The sequence below is a fragment of the Malaclemys terrapin genome, chromosome 17 (assembly GCF_027887155.1).
Source record: "Malaclemys terrapin pileata isolate rMalTer1 chromosome 17, rMalTer1.hap1, whole genome shotgun sequence".
NCBI lineage: Eukaryota > Metazoa > Chordata > Testudines > Emydidae > Malaclemys > Malaclemys terrapin.
The window spans coordinates 12,201,926-12,226,005 of NC_071521.1; the positions used below are offsets into that span (position 1 = coordinate 12,201,926).

Here is a 24,080-nt window from a genome sequence, read left to right on the forward strand (position 1 = left end):
GCCTGAGTTTTTGAAACTCGCAGGGCCGACCAGCTGGAATAAGAGTGTAGTGCTCCAAACAGTCACTATTTGCTGGCTTTTCTGAAATACATAAATTATGAGAATTACATTCTACAAGCTTATAGTGACATGATGCAATTAGCAGAGAGGGGAAGCAAGAAACTTCCATCACTGTCCCTGGTGGTTTCTGTTCCAGAAATCCTGCTCTCGTTTATATCGCAATATCCTAAACCTCTCACTTTCAATAGTGAAGAACATTATGCAACTCTGCCAAGTAATACTTTGCACTTCCATCCGTTAGTGAACTCAAAGCACTTAATGCTGTTAGAGTCCTACCCCTGTGAGAGCACTGTGGGGAAGGGAGGAAAGAGCATTTGCCCTGTCTTGCGTAGAACACTACTTTCCTGATTTCCCACTGATAGGATGTTTATACTGGGCTGCTGGCATTTTAACCACCTGCTGTCTAGAGGATAGGGTGTTTAAATTCCAGCAGGTACTACCACAGTACTTACACTGTAACAGTGGGGAAAACTGCTTGTTGGGACACAAATCAAGTGACCAGGTCAGCATAACAGAGTTAGGACCAAGATCCTGCTTGAATACAGCCTACGCTGCCAGAAGATATGTGGCAAGTTACATTTCTACAGATTGCATCATAGAAAAAACTGGCAGGAATGCTGAAGCCTTGCTGTGAGAAGAGCAAACTTCCAACCACTCTTGCTGGAACCAGGTAAAAATGCAACCCTGTCAGCTAAATCCCCACCTCAGGTCTATCACCTGAAAGGAGCATTACTTCTCTGACCCAGGAAGGCCTTCCACCTCTATACTCCTGAATGGCACTTTTGCAAACTGCAGTGGTGTGGTTGCACTGGGGCACCCTGCTGTATTAACTAGTGAATTCAACCAAAAGCTACAGGGAGGTCTAGTCTATCCTTACAAGGATACCTTATTTACCCTGGGAAGGAGCAGGTAAGTCAGCTGTTACTTAAAGATGGCCTGACTTCATTAGAACAAACCTGACCAGAAGGAACCTGAGATACCACAGCATGAATGCCTAGGCATTGAGCAGTAGAATGATAGTGTCTACCAGCTGGCAGTTATTAAATAAGTCAAAAGGCAGCTGAAGGATGAAAGTCATTTATTGCAGCTATGACATTTAGAGTTTTAAAAACTGCAGGAGTACTTTACATTCAGAACATCAGAGCTGGGAGAGCTACCAGACATTTAGGGATGCAGTGTTTAGAATCTTTTTGAGGAAGAGTTACCAATCAAGGTAAAACATCACACATCAAAGCAACAGTCCAATGTCCCAAGGTTAAGAGCTAGTGTTAACTTCAAGTGATTGCATCAGAGTAAACAGTTTGTCACAGTTATGACAAAGCCACATGCAGGGTTATAAAAAAGTGTAACTGACTCCAATTTCAGAGGTTAATGTGAACATTTAAAGCTTTCTTGCTGGTAGTTTGAACACAAACAGGCTTGATTTGAGACATTAATATAAAGCAGTTTTGCACACTATCTTAAAACAAGTGTCAATATATGAGGAGTTAATTCAGCAACTACATAATAAAATAATCAACTTCCTCCCATGAGTCTTAGCTGCACTGGTATCATGCTGCACATACTATGTAGTTCACTTAATGTGTAAGTTAAGCTTTCTTATCCTCCATTTATGTAAAGGCACTTCCATCTCACAGCTGGGGAAGAGTAGGAGGGGGGGAGAGTTAGAAAGTTGAGTCTTTGGTGAGTAAGCTGCGATACGAAAATTCCACCCTTACTAGATGGGCGAAGGTTGATCCTCTCCCAGCTTCCTAACCCTGCAGGTTCCCATTTCACCTTGCTGCTGGGAACAAGATGTTTCACACTGACCGTGCCAGCTGCAGGTTCTCATTAATTTTACAATGTTGCTAAAAACTATTAAAAATAAGGCTGGGATGGGGGGAGGTTGTTCTTTGACCATATTTCCCATCCACCCCTTTCCCTTCCTGGTTCTATAGGAAAAGATTTTGTACTTCCACTTCAACAATCTAGTATAAAATAGTATCAAAAATAGACTATTCAAAATCATTTCTACTACCAGGTAACATTCAAGCAAGGGGTGTGTCTGGGGAGGGGAAGGGGGATGTTGCTGGATTACGTGGCTGTGCTTCGGAGGGAATGTAACACCTTGTGGATCTCATGCCCACCCTTGTGCACAGATACTGACCTGACAAGTTGTAACAGTCAAACCCTCATGAATGTTTCCCCAGACACTTGCCTGCGGTGCTGTAGCAGTCAAACCCCTAGTGAACGGTTCCCCCCCACTGAAAGGGACAGAAATACCCAGTGGTAGCCAAGCCCACAGTCACTTAGACTCCCTTTGATTCAAATTTTGTATGAGGAGGGGAAAGAAGAGAGAGTCTTTTGGATAGAGACTGTGGAGGGAAGCAACTAATTTCTCCCCAACCCAAGATTTCTTTGAGTTCACCTTAACGTTCCACATCACTAGAGCAGGAGGCATGGAGGCAGCTTAGAGTCAGAAACGAACCAAGGTCCTGCCTTTCCATCCCTGGAGAACTGACCTGAGCACACTACTACCAACCCTTTCCAGAGCACAAGGAGTCCCTCCAGCACAGCGGCATTTGAACTAGCAAAGTATCAAGGCCTCAACCCTGCTGCCGTTATCATGGACCCTGGACGCGCCAGCTGAAGTCAAGGCCAAAGCTCCCATTGATTTCAATGGGAATAGGACTGGACCTTCCATATGCTAGGAAGGGACTGTGGCCAAACGGAAGGATTCCTTCATTTTACGCCAGTTGTCAAGTAGAGAGGGTTGGAGGGAGAGGATGGAATTTTTAACAATCTCAGCTGTTAAAATACAATGCAGTGAAGGCTGGATCCAGTGATGAATGCTATGCTCAAACACTTCTAGAGTCTATCCCGGATTAAAAAGGCAACACTTGGGTACTGCCCGTTTAAGGAAGAGCACTGGGGTTTAAAAAAATAAAAGAAATCAGTCTAGGATCCCTGCCACACGTCCCAAAATATTAAAAGTGCAAAGAGACAGACTTCAAAATGCCATTAAAAGTGCTTCAGCGAGGAAAGGGCATATAAAGTTCCTTGTTCAACCTCAGTTCCATATTGCTCATAACCTCTCCCAATAAAACAACAGCTTCTGCAGCACGAGCTTGCAGCCTTTAACAGAGTAGATTTTCTCATCTTTTGGGAAGAATGTCATCTCCTTGGCCACCTCGTCAACGATCGCCTCGTTGATTTTCTTGCCACCGGACTCGATTTCTGCCCTGATGCACATCTTAAGATGCTTGTACTCCAGGGGCAGGAAGGGGACAAAGTAATCAATGAGGTTTCTATCGATCAGACTGCTGTGCCACAAGCCACCTAGAAAACACCAGACAGGAGGTTGCTTAAATGGTCAGGGAGAACAAATGTAACATCTTAATGACAGTTCTGTCCTCCATTGTCAATAAATGCTTGGTCCTTGTTTTGTAGGTAGGTGATTTTACTAAATGACAGATGAACAGCCCCCAACACTTCCAAACGTGAAAGGCTCATGCATTGCACCTAGGTCTAACACCACTAGGGACATGATGTAAGATTTAGACTTTGATTAATATTTGTTACTTATGGCATTAGCTTGCACCAAGCATAAAGCAGGAATCTTCTATACACCATTCTGTCAGTGCACTTCATTCCTGATCTGCAGCACCCTCTGCTGGTCCAGTTGCAGGTCTTCCCCCTGTGCAGAGGTCTTTGATTTTACTAAGTTATCTGTGGAGCCCTACCAAATTCACAACCATGAAAAACACATCACAGACTGTGAAATCTGGTCTCCCACCATGAAGTCTGGTCTTAGCGTGCCCTATACCGGGGTTCTCAAACTTCATTGCACCGTGATCCCCTTCGGACAACAAAAATTACTACATGACGCCCTGGAGAGGGGACGGGGGACTGAAGCCTGAGCCCATCCGAGCCCCGTCCGCTGGAGGGGGGAGAGGGCAAAGTTAAGCCCAAGGGCTTCAGTCCCAGTCAGGGGGCCTGTAATCTGAGCCCCAATGCCCAGGTGGAGAGGCTCAGGCTTTGGCCCCAGGAAGTCTAAGCCAGGCCTGGCGACCCCATTAAAACAGGGTTGTGACCCACTTTGGGGTCCCAACCCAGAGTTTGAGAACTGTTGCCCTATACTATACAAATTTCACAGGGAAGACCAGTGTTTCTCAAATTAGGGGGGTCGCAAGGTTATTTTAGGGGGGTTGTGGTATTGCCACCTTACTTCTGTGCTGCCTTCGGAGCTGGGCGGCTGGAGAGAGGTGGCTGTTGGCCGGGCACCCAGCTCTGAAGGCAGCGCCCCGCCAGCAGCAGCACAGAAGCAAGGGTGGCAATACCATACCATGCCACCCCCTCTGCGCTGGTGCTGACGGCAGCTCTGCCTTCAGAGCTGGGCTCCCAGCCAACAGCCGTCGCTCTCTAACAGCTCAGCTCTGAAGGCAGCACCATTGCGAGCAGCAGCACAGAAGGGTAGCAGTACCGTAAATCCCCCCGATAACCTTGCAACCTCCCCCCACAACTCCTTTTTGGGTCAGGAGCCCCTAAATTACAACACAGTGAAATTTCAGATTTAAATAGCTGAAATCATGAAATTTATGATTTTTAAAATCCCATGACCATGAAATTGACCAAAATGAACCACGAATTTGGTAGGGCCCTGGTTATCAGGTAGGCAGCTGTCTTCTAAGAACTAGGCTGGGATCATCTAACATCATTTTCGCTGGGACCTAAGTTAGGTTATAAACTCAGGTCAATCTGCAGAGGTGAATGGTTAGTGCATTAGAGTCTTCCAGCCCCAGAAACACTGGGCATAATTTCTCCCTGAAACAAACATTCCATTGCGTGAGGACCTGATCCTGAGAGCTGCAGCATGCCTCCTGAAATGTGCCGAGCACCCAGTGAAATCAATGAATTGTTGTGCTCAGTGCCTAGTGGTATCTGGGCCTAAGTGAGTGGGAATGTGTGTACAACAATATTACATGGGTTAAAGAGGCAAGCTGGAGCAGCACACACCGAGCGAGGATGTTCTGTGTTTATGAAGTAAAAGAACCTCCAACTCATTGGGAAAATAACTCACTATTCTTATTATTGAAGACTGCTACAGATAACACAGGCTCCAGGTCTTTCAGCTGAATCTGCTTCCTGTCTTTTCCACTCCTCCAGAAGTCCAGAGCCACTTTATTAATTAAATCCGCACCTGCATTACTGTTCATAAGAGAAAGAGTTTAGTGCAGACCCAAGATAGGAAGAGTCCAGTATCTCTTCTCTAGCAGGATTACATTTAACACTTGTCTGTTCTAATGTTTGTCTGCACAGCAAGCATGTCATAAGAATAAAAAGCCTTAAACCAATGCTTAAGTCATTTAGGACTAAATTCCACATTGTCCCTACAGCGTTGTTTCTGAGCCACAATATCTCTTGCTCAGAAGAAATGGTCATGTAGCTCCCTCTCAAAAGAAATCATCAGCTCGGCACATGTGGTGGGCCCTCTGAGTGATACAAAGTGGTCTCTCCACCACCCCGTAGTGAAGTATGATACCAGTGCAACGCTCCCAGCACGTGGAATGAGGGATAGATTCAGGATCTGATCTCCATTCTGCTGTATAGCAGCGTGCTATTAGTAGATGAGACTACCAGATCAGCCCACTTTAAGGTGTTATGCGCTACAGTCCTTTGCTGGATGGAGGCAGAACTGCTCAACTGTATCATAGGCCCTGCAATGCAGGCAGCTAATGGACCTTCTTCTGTAGCTCAGATAGCACATGCTTTTTGACAGAAGAATCTGGGCTCTATCCCTGCTGATGCCTGGAAGCTCTGAGTGGCCAAGACACATACCACAGTGACAGCGAAGGCCCGTGTGAGCCTGGATTTGCCACAGTAGACAGACCACAAACCTGAGAAAGATAAAGATGGCTCTCCGGTAGGACACCCCATCAATCTGCTCATAATAGTCTAAGAATGGCTTGATGGCATCAATGAGGCCAGGGTGCAATTTATCCATTTCATCAAATATGAACACGGACCTGGCACAGGCGCTCACGTTACCCCGAATCCACGTTTGCAATTGATCCTGGAACAAATGAGAAACACACATTAAAAAAAACTAGGTCCCACTGGTAGAGAGTGCAAAAACCACCTGGGAGGGGGTGTGAGTAATGATCCTTTAAATGCTCTGATTATATCCAGCTTCCTGAAGGGAGGAATATGACCACTACCTCCACATGCTGCTAGAATGTGAATCCTGTTCCAGTTACTTGATGAGAGACACCATAAAGCACTTTATTTCCAACCTCAGTTGAGCAATCAAAGCATGAAGAGCAGGGTTCAAATGGAAGAGAGAAAAGACCATACAGGGGAAAGGAAGAAATTTCTTCTGCAGTACTACTTCTACCATCTATCAGAGGGGTAGCCGTGTTAGTCTGAATCTGTAAAAAGCAACAGAGGGTCCTGAAAATGAATCGATTTTTGGTGGTGGTTGTTTTTTGTTATTATTAGTCAAGTAGATGGTAGAAGGCAACAGGACCCTCTGTTGCCTTCTACCATCTACTTGACTAATAATAACAAAAAACAACCACCACCAAAAATCGATTCATGAAATGTTCAGTTGTAAACATGTAAAGATGCTTTGAGTACGTAACCTTCAGTCTGTGACTATCCTTTTCATGAAAATTGCAGGGAATAAACAAGGTGATCAGCATCAGTCACTTATAAGCCTCTGAAATGACTGCTCCTAACAGTCACCTCATTTAGCTTGAGCGGAGGACATTTCACAACAGTGAACGCTGTAAAAAGAACGGTGAAGGGTAACCCCAGGGGAAGGTAGGAGAGGAAGTAACTTTTAATCCTTCAAGGAACACTGAAAAGCAAGAGATAAACAGATTTGTCTGTTTCACTTTCCATTTCTTAGCATTTAACTCAGTGCTGTTGTATTCCAGTTTCTAGCACTGCAGGGGGATATTTAGATTCCACCTCCACAAATTTGTCCGTGAATGTTTGAAAATACACAGAAACAGCTGGATACAAGAGTTTATTTGAAATCTTGAGACACCTATGGATTTGCATACCAAGAACAATCTAATTTCACAGTGTAGAGTTTTAATGATTAATATTTACTGATATCACCAAGGGGAAGTTAAAATTTGCTCTCTTACCTTATACAGTGTAATCTGATGATCATGTGGGAAGTGTAGTGTGGCTATAAAGAGATGAACAAATTTGCTTTTCTGTCCTGCTTTGTGAATGCTCTTTGCGATGAATTGGCTAACAAAGTTTTTACCCGTGCCTCCCCAGCCGTGTAGGGAGAGAGCGAGTGGCTTTTTGGGATTTGGGTTGTTTCTGAATCCAGTCACTGCTTTCAGGATCACGTCTTTGGCAAGGTGCTGTCCAAAGAGTTTATTATCCAGATCCTCCTTCAGTGCTGAAGAATCCAAGGAGAAAAAGAAAGAAGGTCATTTTAGAAGAACAAGGATTTCCAAAAATGGCTTGCAAATTGAATGGTATCATGAATCCCATTTCTCTCTCTCTGGGCAGTCTGGTATCTTTATCCCACACTGGGAAACATTAGAGGTGACTCAGTAACTGCACTAGGGAAACAGAGCCTGATATTGATTTGCACTTACACCAACGATCTCAAAGTGTTTTAAGAACGCTAACAAACGTGGCTCCCAGAATATCCAGCAGAGGTACCTGAAGTATCAGCCCCATTTCACAGATGGGAAAACTTCAGACAGAGAAGGCAAGTGCTTTTCTCAAGGTCACATTGCCAAGCAGTAGCAGGGCTGGGAGTAGCACCCCAGGGTGCTGATCCCAGTTCTCCGCTCTTTCCACTAACCCACACTCTTTCCCCTTGAAACCCAGGGTCTATCCCAAGCAGCTCTCCTTTCTCCCATGTCACCTCCACCGGGCCAGCTTGGAGTTGCTGGTCCACCAAGACTCGGTCCCACTTTCCCCGGTTACACTGGGTTGCCCCTTGTGTCCCCTGCCGCCAGTTCCAGCATGGAGCTAGTGCCCTCGGCAGCACCAACCCAGTCCGCTCGGGTTCGATCCCGGTTCCGTTGGGCCAGCCCCTGCCTCGGCTCCCCCCCTGCCTCGGCTCCCCCCCGGTTCTGATCCAGCTCCCCCGCCTGGTTCGGCCCCCGTCCCGCGGCTCGGTCCCGCTGCCCCAGCCGGCCCGGTACCGGTGGTATCGGGCCAGTCCCCCTCCCCCGGCTCTGGGTTCGGTCCCCCTGCCCCTGCCGGGTTGGTACCGGTGGTATTGGGCCGGTCCCCCTCCCCCGGCTCTGGGTTCGGTCCCCCTGCCCCCGCCGGGCCGGTACCGGTGGTATTGGGCCGGTCCCCCTCCCCCGGCTCTGGGTTCAGTCCCCCTGCCCCCGCCGGGCCGGTACCGGTGGTATTGGGCCGGTCCGCCTCCCCCGGCTCTGGGTTCGGTCCCCCTGCCCCCGCCGGGCCGGTACCGGTGGTATTGGGCCGGTCCCCCTCCCCCGGCTCTGGGTTCGGTCCCCCTGCCCCCGCCGGGCCGGTACCGGTGGTATTGGGCCGGTCCGCCTCCCCCGGCTCTGGGTTCGGTCCCCCTGCCCCCGCCGGGCCGGTACCGGTGGTATTGGGCCGGTCCCCCTCCCCCGGCTCTGGGTTCGGTCCCCCTGCCCCCGCCGGGCCGGTACCGGTGGTATTGGGCCGGTCCCCCTCCCCCGGCTCTGGGTTCGGTCCCCCTGCCCCCGCCGGGCCGGTACCGGTGGTATTGGGCCGGTCCGCCTCCCCCGGCTCTGGGTTCGGTCCCCCTGCCCCCGCCGGGCCGGTACCGGTGGTATTGGGCCGGTCCCCCTGCCCCCGCCGGGCCGGTACCGGTGGTATTGGGCCGGTCCCCCTCCCCCGGCTCTGGGTTCGGTCCCCCTGCCCCCGCCGGGCCGGTACCGGTGGTATTGGGCCGGTCCCCCTCCCCCGGCTCTGGGTTCGGTCCCCCTGCCCCCGCCGGGCCGGTACCGGTGGTATTGGGCCGGTCCCCCTCCCCCGGCTCTGGGTTCGGTCCCCCTGCCCCCGCCGGGCCGGTACCGGTGGTATTGGGCCGGTCCGCCTCCCCCGGCTCTGGGTTCGGTCCCCCTGCCCCCGCCGGGCCGGTACCGGTGGTATTGGGCCGGTCCCCCTGCCCCCGCCGGGCCGGTACCGGTGGTATTGGGCCGGTCCCCCTCCCCCGGCTCTGGGTTCGGTCCCCCTGCCCCCGCCGGGCCGGTACCGGTGGTATTGGGCCGGTCCCCCTCCCCCGGCTCTGGGTTCGGTCCCCCTGCCCCCGCCGGGCCGGTACCGGTGATATTGGGCCGGTCCGCCTCCCCCGGCTCTGGGTTCGGTCCCCCTGCCCCCGCCGGGCCGGTACCGGTGGTATTGGGCCGGTCCCCCTGCCCCCGCCGGGCCGGTACCGGTGGTATTGGGCCGGTCCCCCTCCCCCGGCTCTGGGTTCGGTCCCCCTGCCCCCGCCGGGCCGGTACCGGTGGTATTGGGCCGGTCCCCCTCCCCCGGCTCTGGGTTCGGTCCCCCTGCCCCCGCCGGGCCGGTACCGGTGATATTGGGCCGGTCCGCCTCCCCCGGCTCTGGGTTCGGTCCCCCTGCCCCCGCCGGGCCGGTACCGGTGATATTGGGCCGGTCCGCCTCCCCGGGGCAGCACTCCACGAAGCCGCAGTAGAAGCTGGGGTAGGACAGGTAGCCGGTGAGCACCGAGGCCGCCCCGATGGCGATGCTCAGGCTGATGGGCTCCAGCGCGGCCGAGCCCGGCACCAGGAGCCAGAGCAGCCCCAGCAGCAGCTGCATGGCGGCTTCAGCTGGCCGGCCCCGTCCGCGAGGGAGGCAGCGGCTCGCCGCCAGGGCCCGGTAGAAACTACAACTCCCGACGGCCCCGGCGCCGTGCCCAGTACTTCCGCCACGCGCAGCGCTCGGCCGCCATCTTTGTGAGGGCGGGAGTTAGATTCCCATTGCTTGAAAAGTGTGGAAGGGAGCGTTCGGCCGACAGCTACTTCCGCCCCGCACGCACACGCTTCCTCCTGCCATCTTTGTGAGGGGCGGATGCAGGAAATTGCTTGGGAGGGCGGGACAGGGACACATGCTCTGGCCAGCCCAAGCCTAGGTGAGGCGGTGCGCTGGCTTCTGGCTCCCTTCAGGAGCCTGGTTTCCCCTGGTTGTTTCCCATCCTCCCTGGAGGGGGTGGGGGTGCATATTACAGCCTGTTTTCCTCACAGCTCTGGGGGTGCTGGTGTCACCATACCTTGGGGAGCAAAAGACCAGTTGAAAAGCTCGTCGCCGTCTGTGACGGCAGCAAGAATCAGGGGGTAGCCGTGTTAGTCTGTATCTACAAAAACAACAAGGAGTCTGGTGGCACCTTAAAGACTAACAGATTTGTTTCGGCATAAGCTTTCGTGGGTAAAAACCTCACTTCTTCGGACGCATAGAGTGAAAGTTTAGCAAGAATGTTTTCTCCTCACGATGCAACATGATGACGCCAGAGTAAAATGTTATCATCACAAGCTCCATTCTCCCACAAAGGTTCCCATGATGGTAGAGTCGCACCCTTTCTCTGATCCCACAGGCATTCTCCTGCATTATGTGTCTATCACAGCTAGGGTGACCAGATGTCCCGATTTTATAGGGACAGTCCCGATTTTTGGGTCTTTTTCTTATATAGGCTCCTATTACTCCCCACCCACTGTCCCGATTTTTCACATTTGCTGTCTGGTCACCCTATTCACAACCCAGAAGATACCTTCTTTTGCATGTGAAATGTCAGTGCCTATACCTTTCCCCATCATGCACTGGAATAGTTTGAACCTGTCTGAACAGTGCTTCTCTCTTATTTGTTTACCATTATAGTTTGAAAGCAGAGTGCCCTGTGCCAACACCCGCAGATAGGAGAGGTAAATCATTGCAGACTATTACAAAAGAGAGTAAACGGTGAGCCAACTGGGGTAAATACACAAGGGACTGCCAAAACAGCACTAAATCCTACAACCACCAAGAGAAAAGAGCCTGAAGGAACATTTCATTTTAAAATTCCAGCCGTTGCAAGTATAGTTGTTTGAGGATGGGGGTGACATTATTGTGTTTCTTTGTACATTTAAGAAAGCAAGTAGCTACTGGTGAACTGACCGTTTGGAAGACAATAGAAATTAGAGTTATAATAGACAAGGTGAGTGAAGGTGGAAGCATGGATGAGGATTTCAGCAGAAGTGAAGTTGAGTCACTATTGTGTACACATCACTAGCCCCAGTCACCTTTGGTGTATGTTTAAGAACTCTGGGGCTCATTCTGATCTCATTTAGCTAGATCCAAGTCCCACTGAAATCAGCAAAAAGACTCCCCGTGGTTTAATTGGAAATTCACATTGGTGTAAATCAGAAGTTACTCCATTTAAATCAGTGGAGTGTAAAGGGTGTGAGATTAGAATCAGGCTTTCCATTTCCTCCCCTTTACTAAGTAAGTTTCATTTTGTATTTTTTGCTTCCTCTGTTTTATTTCTGCAAGTTTTAATGGGTGTCAAACTGTCCAAATGAAGTGGCTTCTGCATTTTTCAACTGTACATTTCCTCTTGGCAGACAAGTCTTTATGTAACCTCGGGGTTTGCTTTTTTGTCCTGCCTTCTTTTCAGTTCCATCAGAGTCATATTTCTTGTGCTAAAAATACTTTCTTTGTTGTTGGTTTGTCAGGGAGGAGTTACAGGGAAATTATCAAGTGTTAATCCAGGGCAAAAATGAAGGTGGTGTAAAAAGTAATTTTTCAAAACCTGACACTGACAGAAACCTTTCATGATTCGTTTGACTCAATATAAAAAAGCGTTTATTGTTTGGATTCAAACATTTCCCTAGTGTGTTGCAACCAAAACATTGCAACAAGAGGTTAGAAAATTAAACTGACTTGCACCAAAAGCATAACTGACTAATATATCTTCATTATACCATCTGAGTGAATTGTAGGAAGGAAACACTCTGTGTAATTGGTGCATGTACATTTAAGGATCTAAGCTGATGGGTATTTTGGCAGATATCAATAAACTCATCTTCTTCCCCTCCCTTATCCTGCCCCAAGAATTTCCCTGACAGGATCCTTAAAAATATTTTAATAAAATGTTAGGGAAGATTTAAAAAAGCTTAGAAGTGTGTAGGGGCTTATTTGGGCTCCAAGCTTTTTAGAGCATCATTCTAAACCATAGCACCTCTGGCCTATTCTCTAGCAAACCTCTGTCCATAACCAGAGTTTTCTAGATTTGCTGTTAAAATCAAAAGCTCACACAATCATCATTAATAGAGACTGGTGAGGAATTAAGTGGGCAAGCAAACCTGAGTCAGTAGTTCTGTATATTGGGTCCCTTTTCTTCTGTTGCTTTTGTTTTTCCTTTGTTCATATCCCTGGAAAAACAAGGCAGGCACATCTGCCCTGCCTACTCTGTACTGCCTTCTTCTGGTCTCAATAGGGGAGGTTTATCAAGAATCCAGAGAGATAGTTAAGAATAAATACCATATTAATTTTATTTTACTTACAGCAGCATGTTTTGAAGGTAGGGAAAGGATGTACTGTATTATGCTGAGATGAGGAAGTTATCTTCTCTCTCCAGTCCCAGTGTGTCACGGGCTTTAGATATGTTAAAGGGAAGTTCCCTGCCCCAACAAGCTTACAGTCTGAGAAGATACTGGTGGGAGAAGGAGAAAGAGACTTGCTTTCTTTTCCTCCTTGTCCTTGAGCACTTGGCCTTTCTAGGTATCCAGGTTCACCTTTGAGGCCACAGTTTTGCAACCTTTGCTAGAGTAGATTCTATCTTCACTGGGATAGTCGGACATTGCTAAGGCAATCTTTATGATGAGGTCTTCATCTTCTTGGTGGCCTTGGTAGCGCAGCTCCTCTTGGATGCACTCTTTCACATGTTTATATTCCAGGGGCAAGAAAGGGATGAAATAATCTACCAGGTTCTTCTGGATCAGCTTGCTATTCCAAAAACCACCTGGGGGGAGGGAGGGAGGAGAAGGGAAGAGAGAGGTATGTCTGTCCATCCATAGCTGGAATGACCACATGTCACCACAATGTTTTGTTCTTCTACAAAGCCTGCTATCTGGGGATCTGAAAGCACTCTACAAACACTATTTGACCTATGTGGGGAGGTTTACAATTGAGTTCTTTAAAATAATGATGTTTCAGGAATATATTGCTAAGTACCAGTACTTCATGGGTCATTCCGCAGAGAACTGGGGCTGGACAATACACATGGGATCCCATGGACCTCACGAGCTCAGAAGTACTCACTGTTCCTGTTATTGAAAATCTCGGCAGATAGCATAGACTGCAGGTCCGTCAGGGGAATTTCTTCTCTTCCCTTCTGCCTCCTCCAATGATCGAGCGCCACCTCTGTTATTTTATCCCCTCCTGCGTTACTATTAGGAGAGAAATGAACTGGATCATCAGAATGACCCTCAGCAAAGTATTATCTCAGGAACAACGCAAAGGGCCAGATTGTACCCCCTAGATCCATGCATGGAAGGAGCCCTCAGTGGGTGGGTATGATGACTTGGGGAATCTATGCACAACGTATGAATTCTGTTCAATATTATGGACTCTCAATATGTATCTTTCTATATGTATCCATCAGAAGAAGAAATGGAAAGAACAGTGAAGCAGTTACAAATGGGAAAGCTGTAAGAATAGACAATATAAAGCTGAGCTGCTAAAAGCCAGTCGGACAAGTGCTGTCAAAGCATTAGGAAAAATATATAAGAAGGTATTGGAGAAAGAGAAGGTACCAGAGGAGTGGCTAACGGCAACATGTCTACCAGTCCTGAAGGAAGGAGATCCTGTCACTGTGAATAATTTTAGAGGTACAAGTTCTTCTGACTGACACGAGGGTTGGACAGATTCAGTTACCACATATGGACAATCTCTTCTTGGTGACCAAGGAGAGCGTGTACAGCGAGGCCCCCGAACCCGGGCAATCAAACTGTAGCCTGGTGAAAGCCTATTAGCACCTGCTTCTCCCTTTGCCCTTGCTGACTCTGTTGGGTCACAGTTACTCACTAACCATTGGATTTCCTTACTTCAGGAAGAGGAAGATGGCCTTGCCGTAGTAGACGCCATTGATAGCCTCGCGATCACTGAGGTACGGCATGATGGAGTCAATCAGACCATGCGGCATCTGGTCCATTTCAGAGAAAATGAAAAGCGACCTCGGACAGACGCTGACATTCCCTCGAATCCAATTCTGCAGCTGCTCCTGTGGGGACGGGCAAGATGGTCGGTGAGCAGGGGGAGCTGGAAATCAAGATTGGAGCTGGATTATTTTTTCGTGGGGGATTCCACCGGTGCTCTAGCTTGGAGGGACTATTAATGTAATGCTAGTGATACGTAAAGGTAATCAAATCTCACATGTTAGAGTCTCCCATTGACTTCAATGGGAGCAGGATCAGACTCTCAGTATGTCCATGTGTGTCGGTGAGATATTTGTCTGGATATTGACTTCCATGAGACATTAGGTTTAACTGTTGCCGGAAGGTCTAATCCTGAACTCATTAAAGTCAATGGGAGCTTTGGTTCAATAGGGCCGGGGGGGGGGGGCAGAAATACTGAAAAAGATGAACCAATAATGTGATGTGGTAAATTCTGTCTCTGTACATGAGGCCTATAGATTCCTTGAGCTATAGTTCGCTGAAAGAATATAGTCAGATAGAATAGGTTTCAAATTTGACCTACTTCCTAAATGTTATAATCTAGTGACGAATGTTTAAATCCTCTTAAAAAGTCCAGTGTTTATGTAGGACCTACAGTAATAAATTTGGGGCAAACTGTGTGGCTAAAGCAAGAACTGGCTTGGACCTCAGTTCAAACATTGAACCAACCCAAGTGTTTGGAGAGGTTCAACAAGTTTGGCGAACTTTGTATAATTTTTCACTCCCCTCTGCACGGTCTGGTTATGCCCACGGTGGGAGCAGAGATGTTGAAATTCCCTGGGCAGTGTTATTCACACACCGCCCCATATGTGATCTGCATGCAGGATTATTGACCTATCCACCTCATTAGGAGAGTAGAGTCACAAAGGAAGTACCTTATACTGCTTTATATGTTCAGCATGTGGGAAATGCAAGACTGCGTCATACTGATGGACGAATCTCCTCCTTGCTTCGTGACGCTGGTACAGGTTCTGTGCAATGATCTTGCTGACAAAGGACTTGCCAGTGCCAGTCCAGCCATGGAAGGACATCACCAGGGGCTTCCTGGGCTGTTTGTCTCTGGAGTACGCGTTCAGTGCTTTCAGAACCACCTGGGTGGCGAGGTGCTGCCCAAAGACTTTCTGTTCCAAAGCCATCTGCAGGGCTGGAGGCATGATGGGAGGTCAGTGTCAGGAAGCACTTCGTTGACCCTCCCACCCCATGCTACTGCTGAGCCGCAGATGGGGAGAACATTCCCAGTTAGCATTATCATGGGGCCATTTCCCTGTGTAATGGGAGCTGTAGGCACTGAGCTGCTCCCTGTATCTGGCCCTCAGCGGCTGTTAATGGGAGCCAAGCGCTTGCACGGGATACCTGGAGACTCCCAATACGACTATCCCTGGAGCTGGTGCCTCATACACGGCCCTGGGATGTGATCCTGTGGTTCTGGGGGGGGGTGTTTGTTGAAATTCCTGGATCCTCTTTAACCACCTTGGTGGCATGTAAGGTACCTAATAGGTGAGGTAAGACGTCTCCCTTGTCTCCCCCCCACCCCCCACCCCCCGTTCTCAAAGAAGAGCTGACATTTCAGTGGCAAAAAGCACTTCAAGGAACACTGCCTATAGGCGGAGGAAATCTGTGTACCTTGAAGTAAATGGAGCTATGCTAGTTTTCACCAGCAAAGGGTCTGGCTCAGAATCTGCAGCATAGTCCTGCAGGGAAAGGGTTAATTAAAGGCCTGGTGTTACTGGTGCTGAAAACACAAGAAAGGGGATTTCCCAGGCTGCCAGGCTCATGGTTTGTGGAAAGTTTCCAACAGGCCATTTATTGATCCTCTCGGTTTCGGTTTCCACTTCTTGGCACTAATGCCCCGAAGGCAGGGCGAGAACTGCTGCCCAACTTCCTCTTTGGGGAGGCTGCTTGCTTCACAGACATGAGAGGCGGCAGGGCTCAGAGGCAGGGCGGGCTAGTGGAGAAAGCCCGGGACTCTGAACCTAGCAGTCCTGAGTTGTTATCCGACCCCTAACACTGACTCGTGCGTCCAACATTCTCACCAGTGATGTTGGGTTCTGCACAGGGGGGCCAGGGCCCCACCGCTTTTTACAAGTGACGGGGCGAGGGGGTGGAGAGGAGCAAGCAGGGGGCGGGGTCTTGGGGGGAGAGGCAGTGCGAGACTGGGGCCTTGGGGGAAGGGACAGGGCATCAGGGGAAAGGGGCGGCATGGGGGACAGGCACAGTTCAGGCACCGCTGCCCCCCCCCCCCCCCCACACACACTTTTAGGAAGTTTCTGCCACTCCCGGTTGTGCGGTGTTTGAGTGCTCAACTGGAAGCAGGGGCATTGGGAGGATTAATTAGCTCACAGCCTTAAATTCACTCCTGGATTATGCCAGCAGAAAGCAGGGGATTCCTGGCAAGGGAAAAGTCCATCAAGGAAAAGCTGTTGTGACATGAGGCATCTGCAACCTCTTCTCTGCCAGCGAAGACCCGTGGAATGGGAAGAGGGGCATGGCCAGGGTGGCTGGGGCATGCAGTAAGGTCCATTCCCTGGCCAGTCTCTGCCAGGTTGAGCCCTGCCCTGGTGGGAAGGAAAGCTGACCTCTCCCATCAGAACCGCTGCCTGACAAGGCAGCCTGCACTTCCTCAGTTAGAATCCCTTCCCCCAAAATGCAATAGCATTCCCGAGGTCAGCAGGGCCCTTGGATTCCTCCGCCCGAGTCATCGCTTGCTGCTGCGATTACCTGGGATGTCCAGGGTGTCCTTCATATTGCAGCACTCCAGGAAGCGGCACTTGAGCCAGGAGGCAGGGGAGAAGAGCTGCCACATGACCGCGGCCCCGCAGAAAGCAAGTGAGGTGGTGATGGGCTCCAGAGCTGACACCAAAGTGGGCACCAGAGCGAAGAATCCAGCCATGTTCAGAAGCTTCATGGCAGGAGCTGAATGTCAGCCTGGCTCGGTGAAAGCAAAAGGGAAAGCATCAGAACATGACTTCCTGATGCGTTTCTGCAATCTCAGGATGTTCTGAGAGCTGGAGGCTAGTTCCCATTAGCCTGGATAAGCCACTGATGCAATAACAAGAGTTGAGTCATCATCACATTATTATATTTGGTGTTAGCCTAAGGGCAGAGTCCCATCCTGAGCCGGGTTATGTCCCTGTTGGGGGGGCGGGAGGGGGCTCAAGCCTCAAGACCCTGCACGTTTGGGGCTTGATCCCATGAGGTGCTGAGCTCCTTGAATCCCACTGACTTCTGCAGGAGTCACGGGCACGCAGCACCTTGCAGGACTGAACCTTTCGCCAGCAGATACCAGGGTGGAGAGCATCTTGTTCCTTTTTAAAGTAAAGCCCTCTACAGAGCAGGTTCCATGACAACGCTGCCAGATGAGGAACAGGATGTGTGTAGGCTCGAAAACGAATTCATCCTCTGGACAAACATTTGAAATAATTTTCTCTGCAATGACCAGTAAAGGTGTTCTGAAAATGATTTTTCCCCTGTGGAAAAATTTCAGGTTTAGTTAAAAAAAAATCAAATACTGATTTTTTTTCCAACAATCTCCCCCCTCCCGCCCCAATATTATTGACAGAGGTGGTTTCTTTTGGTTTTGACTAAATCTTATTTTTCAATGAAAAAAGCTTTTCATTGGAAAAATTCCAACCAGCTTTATTTATCCGTCAAGACTTGTGTTAAAGATTCGGTGTCTCCCTTTCACCAGCTGATGGCTAGGGATGTTCGCCTGCAATGGGGTGTCCATCCCACACAGGACTCGAAGGGGTTAAGCTGGTCATGCAGGCCTAGGAACTCCACAGGCTGCACCTGGAGGAAGAGCCAGGGAGCAGGGACTTGATTGCAAGCAGGTTCAGCTGTGCAGGAATAGGTGGGGCTTATACAGACAGGGGCTGCTGCTGGGAAAGGGGCAGTCACTCCCTGGGAAGAGGGAGGAGTGTTTGGAGTCGGTATATCACAGTAGGGGGGAACCAGGAAAGGTAGGAAACAGTCCAGAGAAAGACCAGTGAGGGCTGGGAGAGTAGAGCCCAGAACTGCCAGGTGGAGGGTCCCTGGACTGGAACCTGGAGTAGACAGCAGGCCTGGATTTCCCTACCCACCATGGGGGAAGTGGCACTGATGGGGCAGGGAACTGGAAGACTGGCTGGGTCACTATGGGGAGTGACAGAGACTTTGGGGGACTGTACCCTGTAAGGGGGCGGGGAACACTGAGTAACCTGGCCAGAGGGCTGAGTCATGAAGAGGATGCTACGGTACTTGGCGTGAGAGAGGAGCTGCAGACGGTGTGACGGCGTGCGACCATGGAAAGGGGTGTGACCTTGAGAGCTAATCCCCAGAGTGACCAGGAGGAGGTGCCAGAGAAGCAGTGAGTGGTGCACCCCGTGACATAGCCTTTTTACTGCCCTGTAGGGGCTGACGGTCAGGGAGGAGATCAGTAGAAAAGGAGAGGGGAAGAGAGATAAGAGCAGGAGGAAGAGAGAGGCAACAGACCAAGGGGAGAAATAGAAATGTTGAGGGATAAAATGGAGGAGGGGGATAGAAAGGGGGAAGAGATATAAAATGGAGACCTGAGCCAACAAGGGGAAGATGGGTACAGCCATTCCTTTGATTTCCTGTACTGATGTGATGGGTGCTAGGTGCTCCGAGGAGCAAGGCAACAAGAGGCAGACAGAAAAACCTGTGGGGGGCAGGCTGGCCTAGTGGAGACCTGGATCAGGCCCCCAAGATCCAGCTTGTGTTCCTGGCTCTGCCACTGCTCTACTGTGTGATCTTGGGCAAGTAACTTCCCCTGTCTCAGGGGATAATGATACTGACCTCCTAGGTAAAGTGCTTTGAGACTTGGATGAAAATCACTCTATAAGAGCTGGGTATCATCATCGCTGAAAAGGACACTGCCAGGAACTTGGAGAGGAGTGTTCACTGCAACATGGGTGGATAAGTAGGCATGGTGCATGTGTCCTGGAGAAACAATTAACAGGCAGGAGTTTGTGAGGGTAATGGCACCAAAAAATAACCAGAGAACTAAGGATGGATATGGAAAAAAACAAATAGCAAGCCCCAGTTTTAAGCTTTCTTTTTCAATAACCAGATCCATAACCCACTGGAGTCAACAGGAATCTTTCGAGCTTGTGCTTGTGATTTTCTCCAAGAAAGCTCATTGATCATCTGGAAGTTTGTATTGACTAGCCCCAGTGTTCATAGTCCCTGAATGCTTTGTACATTGACTAAGTAGGGTATTCCAGTGCCCTAATTGCTTTGTAACCTAGCCCAAACTACCTGTTATCTGTGCTCCTGCTGACCAGTACAAGCCAGGGTCCATGCGGTGGATCTGTTAATGCTTGAATTGTCAAATATTTATCAGACTCCACTTCTTTCAGTCACACTCAGCTGGAACTCCATTGGCCAATGAGCACCTTTCAGCACCTGGGGTGGTGGGTTTGGATTAATACTGTCCTTCAGCACCCTGGACAGCTCCCCTTCTTTTGCACATCTCCAGGTTTCCAATTAACACATTTGAAAGGGGAGTTCAGAATCTTGGCCCAGGGAGGAGAACCTCCCGCCACAGCAATGTGAGACCCAAAGGCATATGACTCAGACTGCGGCAAGCTTCTCCTCTGTACTTGTGTTCTGTCCCACAGAAGAGTGAGCATTTAACATACATATTTGGTGAGACCTCATCTCCTTCATGCTCGACCTCCTAAGAAATATATCTTTCACAAACCTAATATATCTTTCTCCCAGTCACCGGACTCTAGGCTCTATTGGTGAAACAAGGTAAGAGTTGCTTTATATACAATGGAATATGGCCTAATTCGGTCTAATTCTCCATTACCATGCACACTTGTATAGTCACAAAAGTGGTGCATGTGCTACCATTCTCCTTTAATAGCATGATACACTCACTTGGCGCTGGTGTAAATGAATAAACAAGGTGCAGAGCAATGGAGAATCAGAGCCCTGGCCTCTAAACTGTGCCCCCTGCCTCCTCAAGGGAGTACAATATGATTAAGCTGAAAATCTCTTTATCAATGATATGAGCATATAGTAATCGGTGTTTAACTGATATGTTTCCATATGTGCTCCTCAGTCCCACTGATTTACAAGCAGGGTTAGAGGTGAAAATGGACTGCAGTTAGGGAGGCTAGACTGGGTCAGTGTAGTTATTAAAGTTATATGGTGTGACAGCATCGGGCCAGATGGCTACAGGAGAGTGATAGAAGGCAGATTAATTAGACCCAGGTTAAGCAGGTGCCTTTTCCCTGGGTAAGGTAACGGGCAGTTCCAGAACAATCAGGAACTTGCTGGAACAAATTAAGGCAGACAAGCTAATTAGGGCACCTGGACTCAATTAAGAAACTGCTAGAATAAATTAAGGCAGACTGATCAGGGCACCTGGTTTAAAAAGGACCTCACTTCAGTCAGTGAGGGGCGCGTGTGAAGAGCTGGGAGTAAGAGGCACAAGAAGCTGAGGGTGAGTCGGTGTACTGCTGGAGGACTGTGAAGTACAAGCATTACCAGACCTCAGGAGGGAGGTCCTGTGGTGAGGATAAAGAAGGTGTTTGGAGGAGGCCATGGGGAAGTAGCCCAGGGTGTTGTAGCTGTCATGCAGCTGTTACAGGAGACATCATAGATAGCTGCAATCCACAGGGCCCTGGGCTGGAACCTGGAATAGAGGGTGGGCCCGGATTCCCCCCATCCTCTCACCTCCCTTTTTGATATAAAAGGAGTTGATCTGGACTGTGGATCCCACCAGAGGGGAAGGTCTCTGGCCTGTCCCCCAACCCATTAGGTGGGCCAGCAGAGACTGTGGGGATTGTTCTCCTCCTTTTCCCAATGCTGGCCAGTGATGAGGTTAGCCAAGTGAATGGCAGGTTTGTGCCACTAACAAAAGGAGCCAAACTGAGGACTGCCATGAACCTCTGAGGTGAGCAAATCTGCCAGAAAGCACAGAACCCACCAAGGCAGAGGAGGAACTTTATCACAATGGAGAGAGAGTAATAGAGGTACTTTATTATGTACTTTATTACAGTAATGGCCAGAGGCCCCACTCAAGACTGGGGTTCCATTGGTCTAAGTGCTGTACAAATACACAGTAAGAGATGATCTTTGCCCCAAAGAGCTTACAATCAAAAGTTTGTTACTTTGCCTTTATTAATCCACACATGACTCTGGGAAAGGCAGCCTGGCCTAGTCAGTAGAGCCCTGGATTGGTACCACGAGACCTGGGTTCTGTTCCTGGCTCTGCCACTGGCTTTCTGGATGACCTCAGACAGGTCACTTTGGCTTTGTGTGCCCTCCATTTCCACATCTATAAAATGGAAATAATGATACTGACCTTTGTAAAGTGCTTTGAGATGAAAAGTGCAAATTATTATTATTTATTATATTGCAGATCAGCTACAAGCTTCTACATCAGTTGGGGGGGGGGAATAAGACATAAAAAAGAGATTCAAGATTCCACTTTCAGAGTGTGTCCCATCCATAGAGCTTTAAAAAACACTTATCAGCTTATCCTCACGGTGCACCTCTGAGGTAGACAAGTGTTGTTATTTCTATTTTAAAGATGGGGAAACTGAAGTACAGGAGTACTGTTTCCAAATTCCCAGCTTTAATTTGTGCACCACATGATCCTCAGCTTGGTAACAAAGTTAAGATCCAAAAGGGCATAGTTAATATCATTGTCAGGAGAAGAACTCCAAAAGGAACTTTCCCCACCCATTAGCAGGCAAAGCTCAATGAGAGAAAATCCATCTGATCATTTTTCACACCCTAGGCCTCATTCTCCGCTGCCCTGCCCCTCGAGGTGTCAATTATACCTGTGCAAAGTGAGTGTGAAGTGGCTGTGAAATGCTACCAATTCAGGATGGTTGCATTTCAGACCCACTTTGCACAGGTATATCAATGAGTGCACATGTTGCAAGGCAGGAGAGAGGATCAGGCTGTAGCTCATCTCTGTGTGATGGGTTAGATCACAGAAACCCCCTTGGGTTTGTCAACTGATGTGCCAAGACTACTTCTGCCCCTGCTTTCCCTGGGACTCCAGCACCCTGTCTTGTTGAGCCAGATATGCCAGTCTACTCCAATACAGACCCAGGGTCTGAACCACGTGCCCCAAAGCTGCAGACTTAACTGAAAGCAACTTACAGAAGTGTTCCTATCTTTAACACTCAGATGCCCAACTCCCAATGGGGTCCAAACCCCAAATAAATCCATTTTATCCTGTATAAAGCTTATACAGGGTAAACTCATAAATTGTTCGCCCTCTATAACACTGATAGAGAGAGATGCATAGCAGTTTGCCCCCCCCAATCCCCCCCCAGGTATTAATACATACTCTGGGTTAATTAATATGTAAAAAGTGATTTTATTAAATACAGAAAGTAGGATATAAATGGTTCCAAGTAGTAACAGAACAAAGTGAATTACCAAGTAAAATAAAATAAAACATGCAAGTCTAAGCCTAGTACAGTAATAAAACTGAATACAGATAAAATCTCACCCTCAGAGATGTTTCAGTAAGTTTCTTTCACAGACTGGACGCTGTCCTAGTCTGGGCAAAATCCTTTCCCCTGGTACAGCCCTTGGTCTAGCTCAGGTAGTAGCTAGGGGATTTCTCATGACTGCAGCCCCCTTTGTTCTGTTCCACCCACTTATATATCTTTGGCACAAGGCGGGAATCTTTTGTCTCTCTGGGTCCCCCCCCCCCACTTCTAAATGGAAAAGCACCAAGTTAAAGATGGATTCCAGTTCAGGTGACATGATTACATGTCACTATAAGACTTCATTGCCCACTTGCCAGCACATACGTATACAAGAAGACTTACAAGTAAAACAGAGCCATCTACAGTCAATTGTGCTGGTTAATGGGAGCCATCAAGATTCCAAACCACCATTAATGGCCCACACTTTGCATAATTACAATAGGCCCTCAGAATTATATTTCATATTTCTAGTTTCAGATACAAGAATTATACATTCATACAAGTAGGATGACCACACTCAGTAGATTATAAGTTTTGTAATGATACCTTACAAAGGACCTTTTGCATGAAGCATATTCCAGTTACATTATATTCACACTCATTAGCATAGTTTCATAAAATCATATAGAGTGCAACATCACACTCAGGGCTCGTCTACGCACGGAATTAAAGTGGAGGCAGTGATATCGGCATACAGGTGTTTATACTAGTTGTGACAGGCTGACAATTCCCTGTAGTATCCTGAACAAACCTTATAGAATTAAGAAACTTTATTGAATTAAATTAAACCTTATTGAATTAGGGTTAATATCTTTGGGGTACATTGTATTAAAAATGCAATTGAGTGTGTATTATTGTAGCATTGTATGTACCTTCTCTAGATGCTAATGTACTTCCTCTGTTATCAACCCTTTGTAGCAACCCCCCTGGAGAGAGATGCATATACTGGTTCCAACTGGATTCTCCAGGGGCTAACCAGCAAAGAAAAAGTTTTTGGATAAAGAGCCTGGTTTTAAAGAGGCTGATGGCCTTCTTCCTGCTCCAGCAAACGGACAGGACCCCTGGTCCACAGAGGGCCCTAATCCTTAGGGGAGGGTTCGAAGGACTGGGCCTACTGAGGCCTCATAAGCCTGGGTGCTTGTTCTGAGTTGAAGCTGTGATGAGCTGGTAACCACAAGGAATCCCCCTTGCGTGGGAGTTTAAAGGACTGTTCCTGTCAGAATCCATGTTAGGTTGGGGTGATCTGGGCATGCGTGTAGGTTCTTTCATTGTTTTTATCTGTTTTCTCTGTGGTGCTTTTCACCTTAAGAATAAAGCAGGCTTGCATAGAAAGTGCTGGCTGGTAAGTTATATCTGTAGCAAAGGTTACAGTCAACCTGTTAAACAGCTC

At 48.6% G+C, this 24,080-nt stretch overlaps 2 protein-coding genes across 2 annotated transcripts; both read right to left on the minus strand.

The window, feature by feature from the left end:
- Positions 1-1,121: 1,121 nt before the first annotated feature.
- On the minus strand, positions 1,122-9,884 carry LOC128825064 (torsin-1A-like). The gene is made up of 5 exons (XM_054007099.1): positions 9,660-9,884; positions 7,194-7,459; positions 5,937-6,112; positions 5,120-5,247; positions 1,122-3,378 (listed from the first exon to the last, which is right to left on the minus strand). Exons 1-5 carry the CDS (start codon positions 9,838-9,840, stop codon positions 3,125-3,127), a joined length of 1,005 nt encoding a protein of 334 aa, XP_053863074.1. The 5' UTR covers positions 9,841-9,884; the 3' UTR covers positions 1,122-3,124.
- A 2,670-nt stretch (positions 9,885-12,554) lies between these two features.
- Positions 12,555-17,146, minus strand: LOC128825309 (torsin-1A-like). Its single transcript, XM_054007689.1, has 5 exons — positions 16,947-17,146; positions 15,104-15,372; positions 14,100-14,275; positions 13,315-13,442; positions 12,555-13,015 (listed from the first exon to the last, which is right to left on the minus strand). The coding sequence occupies exons 1-5, from the start codon at positions 17,131-17,133 to the stop codon at positions 12,771-12,773; spliced, it is 1,005 nt and encodes a 334-aa protein (XP_053863664.1). The 5' UTR covers positions 17,134-17,146; the 3' UTR covers positions 12,555-12,770.
- Positions 17,147-24,080: the final 6,934 nt, after the last annotated feature.